Source organism: Herpailurus yagouaroundi, unplaced genomic scaffold (assembly GCF_014898765.1).
Source record: "Herpailurus yagouaroundi ecotype Mexico unplaced genomic scaffold, PumYag 140, whole genome shotgun sequence".
NCBI lineage: Eukaryota > Metazoa > Chordata > Mammalia > Carnivora > Felidae > Herpailurus > Herpailurus yagouaroundi.
In genome coordinates this window covers 11,100,999-11,110,786 of record NW_024412395.1, presented here as the reverse complement: position 1 = coordinate 11,110,786, position 9,788 = coordinate 11,100,999, and the positions used below count along the sequence as shown (strand labels likewise).

Genomic DNA, 9,788 nt, shown 5'->3' with positions numbered 1-9,788 from the left:
GGACGGGGGCGGGGCAGGGAATGATGAGGGAAACAAAGGCAAGAAAAATGTAGTTTAAATAAATCCCTTACGGCCTGCAGCCCACTGATAGATCCCAGACACCTGCAGCTGGTGACATCCCTCCAGGAGTCTGTGGCTGCTTTAATGCCTTAAAGTTTACATGTAGTTAAAAACTAAAAGCAACCTTATCTTGACAATAGCTTAATCTTCACGGTCCTCAAAGACCCTGCTTTCAGCCTACAGAAAGTCTTCAGAAACTAATTTTATCTCTCTCCCCACCTCCACAAACTTAAAAGTACACACTCAGTCAGTCCTCACAACCCCAGGGCAGCTCTTTCTGCCCCTGGGTCCTGTCCTCCCCTGCGTTGAATGAAATCATCTTTTTGCCCCCCAAAACGTCTCAAGAACTCTTTCTTAGCCCTTTGCTCACCGACCCCATTTCAAATTTCCTCAAGAGGAGAAAGAGTTCCCTGAGCGCTTTTCACAGGACACAGGACAAGGAAGGAGACTTTACCAAGGCAGAAGTGGGGGGCCTGACAGGAAGCACGTTTCTCATGGAACTGGCTTTTTCAGTGTCTGTCTTCCTCTCCCCGAACACCCTTTCTTCTCCTCTCAGGTTGGGTGACTGTGTTTTAACGAGCCCTCCTAAGTGCCAGGCATTTCTCTGGTAATTTCTCAATTCTCACACCACGTGAGGGGGTATATTCTCCCAGATTACAGCTGAGGGGATCAAGGTTCAGTGGGGAGACCACTCTTGAACCCAAGTCAGTGTGTTTTCTTACCCTACAGATGCTTCCAGAGACCAAGCCCGGCACCCCCCCCTCCTCCCAGGAGACCCCGGGCCTGGCTGACTGTGGCTCCTGGCCCTTGGCACAAACAGCAGTTCTGGGGCCATTATCCCCCTTATCTTTTCCTGCAGGGCCCTTGCCTTTCGCATGCTGTCAAAGACCAGCAAACGTCTGAAGTCGTTCCGATGACACATTTGCACACGGGTGGGTCAGTGAAACCGGCACTGGCACCCCACCAGCCAGAAGCAGCCTTCACAGACCCGCTTGAGGCTATGCGCATCCCCAGTGGACAGACTCATGGAGCTGCCACCCCTGTGGAGCCTGGGGACAGCTTGATGGAATGTCACTTAGGCAGGGCAGGCAGGCACCGTGAGGGGTGTCTGGGAGAGAGGCCCCCTCCGTGGCTCACCTCCCCTCTGGTCACACTATATGGACTGCCCCTGCTCTGCCCTTGCACCACGCCGGGCCCAGTCCTTGGCACTAACGAGGGTCACCGAAGACGTGCTGGCCATGGCCCACAGGAGCCTTCCACTTAGCGGGGCAAAGGTAGTGGAAAGATGCGGGAGTCAGGGAGACCTGGTTCGGATCCCAGCTCTGCCGCTTCTTCTGGGCATGAGGTCACTTTCCTCATCTGAAAAATGGGGCTGATCCCATTCGGGGATGCGGGGGCCAGGGAGGCTTACATGGAGTGATTTCAACCTGCCACAGCGCTGGCCTCAAGGTGGGACCTCAGCACATGTCACTTCCCTTCCCTTCCCTTTCCTTGAGAGCCAAGACCCAGGCACCAGAACTGAGCAGGTTCAAACACATCCCCAGGTGGGGGAAGGGCTTATCTCCGCCACCGACCACAGTGTGTTTGTAGATGAGCCCAAGGTCAGTGACCCCGCCTCTGCCCTGCAGAGCTGCTGCCACACTCCAGTCCTTGAACAGCCTCACCTGACTCTCTCCTCCGCCCACACACCCCCTCCCCGCCCCACCCCTCGCAGTGAGTGAGCTGAGTGCAGATACCCCACCTGGGGACCCAGCGGCAGAGGGAGCAACACATGGAGAGATGGCTACTGAGGCCTCTGCTGAACGGCGTCCCCCCGCCCCAGCCTGCAAGGAGGCCCCTGGCATGAAGGACAGTACCTTGCACTCCCAATCAGGTGAGACGTGTGCATGGGCACAGAGGTAGCAGGAAGGGGCATGGTGTGAGCCCCCTGTCATGATTTCCCCGGCTGTGACCCCTAGCTGGGTGGGTTTTCTTTCCTCTGTAACACCCAGCTGATGTTCGAAGCCACGTCCTTCTCCCTACTCCTCTGTTCTCTCCTCAAAATTCTAGTAGAGGACGTGCCACGACCCTGCTCTTGCCATGAAAGGGTGATGGCCGTCAAGGGGGAGAGAGGACTGGCCACTACGGCACACGGATGTTTCCTATTCCTTTCGCCTGCACAATTGGCTTTTTCCAAAAGCAACTTAGGATAGCTTCGAGCGAAAAAGTTTAACGATGCGGCTGATCGTCAACTTGACACAAAAAATCATGGTCTAGGGGAAAATACGTGAATATGCGTCTGAGTATCCTGGCCCCCGCGGTAAAAGGAGAAGATCAGTTACTGGAAAGGAGTAAGCGTACTCATCTTCCATTTCTCCTCTTGGAGTTTTGTATAAGAGGCATTGTTGTGAAGGACAGAGTCAGTTATTCCATATTTATACAAATTCACAAGCAGACTGAGTCAGCCTATTTGATGACTCATAAGAGACTCTGAGAAAGCAAAGGATACGGTGTTAAAGTGCCGCTCAGTAAGGGTGAGTGTTGTCTGCTCAAGGTTTCTGATCCTCGACCTTGGCCCTGGTGTTCAAGGAGTTGCTGGTTTCATTTGTCCCAGTCCTTCTCAAACTTGAACATACACATAAGCTCCGGCAGATCGGGTTGAAATGTACTTCTGATTCAGGACTTCTGGGGTGGGCCTGAGACTCGGCAGTTCTAACCCCCCACCCCCACCCCTACCCCCAGGCCATCACATGCACCACATGTGGAGCAAGGACTAACTAAAACCCAGACTTCTCCAGTTGTGTGCCTTTGCAACCCCCCGCCCACAACTGAAAGGCAGTGTAATGCTACCATAGATGGATGCTTCTGGGCCCACCGAATGCTCCTACATTCTCACTGGCCACCGGTGGTCTAGTCACAAGCCAAGACACTTCATCTTACACAGAGTTAAGTACCTACTAAGTGCTAGTGACTCCCTGAGAGGAATGGTTTCTCCTGCTCACCCCACCCCCAGTCGTTATCCCCCTCCCCTTTTATTAGCACTTGCCTTTAGAACCTTCTCTACACTCTCGTGCTGGCCAGTGTTAAATCTCCTGTGGATATACAGCTCATTTCACTGAGCTCAGAGGGCTTTTCCTCTTGGGGGGAGCCCATGTTTCAACATGGACTCTGGAAGAGTCTGGAAGAGACTGGAAGAAGGCCAGTCTCGGGGCACCTGGGTGGCTCAGTCCAACTCTTGATTTCGGCTCAGGTCACGGTCTCACGGTTCGTGAGATCAAGCCCCCGAATCCGGCTCTGTACTGACAAAGCAGAGCCTGGTTGGGATTCCCTCTTGCCCCCTGCCCCTCCCCCACTCTCCCTTTCTCTCTCTCAAAACAAATAAATAAACTGAAGAAGAAGAAGGAAGGCAGTCTTACACCAGAGTACCAAGTTCTGGGGTGCAGGGGTGGGGGTCCCAGTGCCCTGTAAGCCGCGCCTTACAATGTCACACGATATTGGTTCAAAATAAGGTGCCAAGTGGAAACAGTCTGTAAACTTAAATCCGAATTGCAGCCTCATTCCCTCCGTCACGTCGGGGAGCAGCTCTCTGTGCCGAGAGGCTGGGAGGACAGCACTGGTGAGGAGCGTCCTCCCTGGGTCTGTAGCCCCAGCCCAGCAGGACTAGGTCCAGGTGGCCTGGCCCGCAGGCGTCAGAGCACATTGGGCACATAGCTTCTCGTGGTCATCTCCTCATAGTCAATTAGGGTGTTTATTTTGTGAAATGGATGGGCTCTGTCCTAGCCTACAGATGCTGGATCGATCCAAGAAGCTGAGAGTGCACAACGTTCTTCTCTCTGGCCCAAGAAGGCAATGAACTTAGATTCTCTTCCTGGATATTGTTGTCTTCCTAGCCCAAGGGCTACCCTTGTCTTCAGAGGAAAAGGCTACTTCTGGAGGCTGACACCAGGGGCTCTGTAAATAGAATATTTAGCAGCTCTAGGCCCAGACTTCCAACAGTGCATATACCAGGTCTGTCCCAGAACCATGCTAGCTCTGGGGAAGGCAAAGGAGGTGCTCGGGAGCCATGGGGGAAGCTTCCCAGGGATGCTGAAGGAGGTGAAGAAGGGTGAGAATGGGGGTACCTTCACTCAGCAACCCTGTGCCAGGCACTGTTCGAGGTACTGGAAATGCAGAAGTGAATGGGAGGGGGTGGGGGCTCGCATTTCTGTGGGAGGGGACAGTTAATGAACAACAAACAGGAAAAGTGTGTTTGATAGCATGTTAGGGAAGAAACACTTTGCATCCGACTTCGGATCAGGCCATGATCTCACAGTTTGTGGGTCTGGGCCCCACATCAGGCTTTCCGCTGTCGCTGTCGGCACAGAGCTGGCTTCAGATCCTCTGTCCTCCTCTCTCTCTGCCCCTCCCCCACTCACATGTGCTCTGGGGCTCGCACGGGCTCTCTCTCTCTCTCTCTCTCTCTCTCTCTCTCTCTCTCTCTCAAAAATAAACATAGAGGTGCCTGGGTGGCTCAGTCGGTTAAGCGGCCGACTTCGGCTCAGGTCATGATCTCTCAGTCTGTGGGTTCGAGCCCTGTGTCGGGCTCTGTGCTGACAGCTCAGAGCCTGGAGCCTGTTTCAGATTCTGTGTCTCCCTCTCTCTGACCCTCCCCTGTTCATGCTCTGTCTCTCCCTGTCTCAAAAATAAATAAAACGTTAAAAAATTAAAAAAAAATAAACATAAAAAACAAGAAGGAAATAGGGCAAGGTACATGGATGAGGGGACGATGAGGTAGGTCTCACTGAGATAATATTTCTGCTAGGAACTGAGAGAGGGAGAGAGGGCCATAGGGACGACCAGGGTCCAGGCAGAGGGAACAGCAAGGATTGTGGCCTGAGGACCCTGCTGAATCTATCTGAGGAAAAGGGAGGAGGCCATCCTGGCAGGATGGGGGTGAGTGGGAGGGGGGGAGCGGAGAAGTAACAGGATCTGCCCAACATCTTGAAAGGATGGCTCTGACTGCTCTGCCCTTGGCCTGACCAGACACGAGGCCGACGCAGAGGAGGTGCTCAGCCAATGCCAACATACCGTCCTCTCCCCTAGATCAGGACAGAGCTCATCTGCTTCCAAAAGTTTGCCTCCCCACCCCCAAACATTCAGGAAACATTTCTTGAACCCTCATCCACACCGGAGCCCGTGCCAGATAAGCTTCCACTCAATGTGCTCCCAATCCAGGGGGAGACGGACAAGCAAAGTGCCAAAGGCCGACAGGGTGGGTGATGTCTGTCCACTTAAGGGCATTCAATTACCTACGCCCCGACCCTTTCAGGCCCCTGGATGTTCTCCCGAGGAAGCTCTTGCTTAGGACATTCCTCCCTCTGTAGCCCTCTGCCAGGCCAGCCTTCACCTCTCCAGCTCATGGGGAGCCCCACAAACAGCCCCACCAGGTGTCCTTGGAAGGATGCTGGGCAGATCCAAGGGTCCTTCCAAGAATGGCAGAAGACCTCTGAGTGCCTCCATTTCTCAAGCTCGGTCTCCTTGTGCCGTCCACTGGCATTGCAGGAAGGATGCTCAGAGATGGCCATCAGCCAGATACTTAAAGAACACCTAGTGCGTGGGGGTCACCAAAGGGGGCTAGGAACTGGTTCCTATCTTCCCAAAGTTTATAACCCACTGCAGCAGCAACCCACCATCCAAGGGCAGGGACCAGGCATGGGGCACCTGGGTCCCCGGCACATGGAACACTGTGTGGTATGGCAGGATTCCCTGAGTGTTGAACGGAAAAGGGACCTTTGAGAACTGCTGCAGGAGCTCAGTGGGTGTTGCCTTGGGGTAGGGCGGGGCAAAAGGAGGTGCCAGAGGATCTGGGCCTTGGGGCCTCACAGCGAGAGCTGGGACGCAGGGTATTCTAGGCAGGAGGAAACTATGGAGGTGGGGCAGGCTCTGGCTCTCTGGAGCGGATCTCAGGGGGGGTGGGGGTGGGGAGAAGAGGCCCTTCATAGCAGCCTTCCCACCAGGAGGAGGTCGCGATTCTGCCTCTTCACCCCTCTGTTGTGCTCTTTGGGGTCCATTTGCAGGGCTCAGCCCCTTGTGTCTGACCTCGGGGCTCAGATAACTCCTCCCCAGGGCTTATCTCCCCGCCCAGCTTGGCTCCCCGGAGTAATCAGAAGCTCCTTATCAGGAGCTGAAGGAATATGTCCCCCAGGCATATTCTAGACCGAGTCCCAGGGTCTGGAAACCCCCAAGTCAGCCTCCCAGATGACGGACCCTAATGCCAACAGTACCCCACCTAACCAGAGCACCCTCACCTGTAAAGGGAGGGGAATAAACCAGCAGCACCTGCTGTGAAGTCGCAGGTGAGAAAGGGCTTCAGATGGGAGCACCTCTAGAAAGATACCCCTAAGGTATTCTCGCCTTACAGCCACCCACATGGGGGAAGGGAAGCCAGCAGACAGTGTTGGGGGCCACCTTTCTCAGGGGCAGGGGATTGTCTGGGGGCCCAGCAAGTCAAGACAGGAAGGCAATCTCCATTGTCCCCAGCAGCTCCTCCCAAGGGTCCTCCACAAGCTCCCAGGCCTTGAAACCTGAGGACTAGGGGCAAGGACCAAAAGTCTGCCCAATAAGTGGACAAGGGACAGAGAAATGCCAGGACCATTGTGCCTGGATGCTGCCTGCCTTGCTGAGAAGGGGCCTCTACTGCCTGCTTCCACTGCAAAAATGACGGAAGCAGGATCCAACCTGACACTTTGGTCTCTTACCATCTGTGCAAACCCGACCTACCACTCGCCCCCGGTTATAAAATGGTAATGGATTTGAGGTGTCCCTCCGATTAAGGAAGCGGGACACAGAAGTCACCCTGGTCTCCGCGCCCTCATTGTCCTGGTTAAGTGGTGGCCCGGGAGTTTTGCACACTTGAGCCCCGGCAGGGAGGAGGGGAAGTAGATCAGGAAGGGGGCGGGCTGGCTCTGAACTTCGGGCCCGGGGGCGGAGGATCGTAGGGCGCCGCCGCCCGGCTGCAGGGCCAGAGCACCCTGCAGCTCCCCGATTGCGCTGCTGGGGGCGGCGGCGGAGGCTGATTAGCAGGGGCGGGCTGGCGGGCGGCCACCTCCCCCGCAGGTTCGGCCCCGGGGGCGGGCGGGGCGCCAGGAGGGGAGGAGCCTCCGGGCCGAGCCACCGCCTCCAACGCGGACCTTCAGCCGCCGCCGCTGCTCCGAGCGGCGCGCCGGATTGGTGAGTGACCCCCTCCGCCGCGTTTCGCGGGGCTGTGGGCTGCGCCCTGCCTGGGACCCCCCACCCCGCCCCGGCGGCTGACCCCGCTGCACCCCTGCGCCACCGCCGCTCCAAAGCCGGGCGCCGCCACGCGTCTGCGGGCGACCGGGGCCGCTGGGACCGAGCCACGTGCGCCCGGCGACAGAGAACCCGGATCCCCGGTCCTCCACTGCGCGCCTGCCTTCCCTGGGGACGCCAGCAGCGTGCGCGGTGCCGGGAGACAGGGCCCGGGGACGCCCTGCCCGGGGCGGGACTAGGGAGAACGCGCGTCCGGACCCGGGTTGCAGCCTTGCGGACCGGCCAAATGCTCGGGTCCTCGGTCCCCGAGGCTCCGGCCGGCGGGTCTCAGGGAAGGGCGGGGAGCGGTGGGCGGGACCTTCCCCGCCAAGCCTCCCAGCCGCTTGTCGGCCCCAGAGGAGCAGGCCGACCGGGGCGGGGCGCCCGACCTTGGACTGGAAGGGGCCAGGCTGTCCAGTGCCTGCCTCTGGCCACGAGCTCTTGCCTGGGAAACTCGACTCTCCTGCCTATTTCCCCGAAATGTGGAGGCTGGCTGCCCACAGGGGTGTGGTTGGAACTTTGGGCGCTCTGGATAGATGAAAGGTACACTGAGCTAATGTCTTTGGGGCCCAAGAGGCGGAAACCACGGAGAAAATGTAGGCAGGTCCTGCGGAAGCCGTGGCAGAGGGCACCGAAAGGCCTCCCAGGTGTCCAGGGCCGCCTCTGAAACAGACTCTGGGAAGTGGGGTTCTGGAAATAGCCCCAGGGAAGTATTTCTGTCTATCAGAGTGCAGTGATGATATAATTAATAGCGGACATTTATTGTGCATTTATCTGTGCCAGGCAGCTTGCTATGCATGCACTGTCCCAGTTAATCCTCAGGCCAGGAAGGCACGACTGTCATCTTGTTACAGATGGAGAAACTGAGCCCCAGAAAGCATGGCTATTTGGCAAAGATCCGCAGGTAGCAAGTTGCAGAAATAGGGATTTGTACACAGATTTATCGGACTTAGAAGCCCAGAGCCTGCCAGTGAGACCGACAGGCCATGTTCTCAGAGGTGGAAGCCCAAAAAATGCAGTGATGGGGTCCAGGATATCCACACGGCCAAAAGGGTCTCACAGGGGTGTGCCCCCTCAGCCACCTGCATGGTTTGTTAAAAATACAGATGCCTAGATCCCATCCACCTGGACTGAATCAGAGGCTGCATGACCCTGCACCCAGCCAGAAGCACCTGGAGGACTGAGACTGTCTTACCCATCTCTGTGCCTGTCTCTATCCCCGGTGGCCTGGGGGAATGGGGAGAGGGGTGATGGGACAGCTGGGAGCATGTGCTTGATCATTGTCTGATGGAGAAATGGGACTTAGGGGGGCATCAGTGAGGTATAGAAACTTTCCTGAAGGAGGCTTTGAATGATGGGCAGGTGGCCTTAGCCAGGCAATCTAGGAGGAAGGCCTGGAGTGACCTCAGAGCCAGCCCAGAGCTCATTCCAGGCCACCTGTTTACTAGGAGGTTGGACAGCCAGTCCCAAGCCTGCTGAGCTCCCCAGGACCTGTGGTCACCCTGGGATCACAGATGTGCCCTCTTCAGTTCATTTCCCTTCCTTGCCCCCTGGCCCTTCCCTCCTTGTGCTTATCAGAGTATTGGGCAGGGCTCCAGGCAATTAAACAGTGAGAGTTAAGGACTATAGTCCAAAGCTGCGCACCTGAGCCCTGGAGGCGGGGGTCAGGCAGCTTCAGCTGCCTCACGGTAAGTGAGAGCCCTTGGCTTTGCAGTCAGATGGAACCGAGTCTGAATCTCAGCTCTTCACCATGTGACCTTGGCCAAGTCCTCAGCTCTCCACACTTGCTTCTTCATCTACCTTGCTAAGGGACGCTGCACTTGATATCTCTATAAGACAGTGACAAGAATACCTGCCTGAGGGATTAGTTGTGTGAAGTGATGAGTTTTACGAGTGCAAAAAATATCAGATCCTTCCCTCTTCCCCCAGGATTTGAGTGTTAATCAGCTGGAGACCTTCTAGGCTCATTGCTCTTCTAGTCCGAGCCCCCTCAATTCCCTAGAAAAGGTAGCTAAAGCCCAGAGAGTGGCCTCCACATCCTCTTCTATGTTTCAGAGATGGCCGCAGGGCTCAGGCCTCGAGGCTCCCTGCTTAGTGTCCTGGCCAGTGTCTTCCAGACTGGGAGGAAAAGTCTGTGCCCCCTGCTTCGTTCTCTGACCGGCCTGCAAAAGAACATTTCAGTGGCTGGGGTGATTTTCAGGCAGGTTGGGATGGAGCCGGGGAGCCGGGTCTGCAGGGATGTCTGGGCTCTCTGCGGCTGGGTCTACCCCTCCCTGCCCTCCCCACTGGTGTGGTGGCCACGTCTCCCTTGCCTGGGCGGTCCAAGCTTCATAAGATGAGCACTCCGTGAAATTGCTTTCTAGCATCTGGACTGAGGATGAGCCTCTTGATTTAAAACCAGGAAGCTTGCCTTTCAAAGCAGTCATTAAAACCTAAAGCCAAGC

General features: G+C 56.3%; 1 protein-coding gene across 2 annotated transcripts in view; it reads left to right on the top strand.

The window, feature by feature from the left end:
- The first annotated feature begins 1,783 nt into the window (after positions 1-1,783).
- Positions 1,784-9,788, top strand: part of STEAP3 (STEAP3 metalloreductase) — a 52,712-nt gene continuing 44,707 nt past the window's right edge. The window contains exon 1 of one of the 2 annotated variants that reach the window (XM_040474868.1): positions 1,784-1,933. In XM_040474868.1, the coding sequence (XP_040330802.1) occupies positions 1,840-1,933 (94 nt within the window). In that variant the 5' untranslated portion in view covers positions 1,784-1,839. Of the gene's footprint in view, positions 1,934-7,135; positions 7,249-9,788 lie in introns of those variants that run through there. The other variant, XM_040474871.1, reaches the window with a different exon arrangement.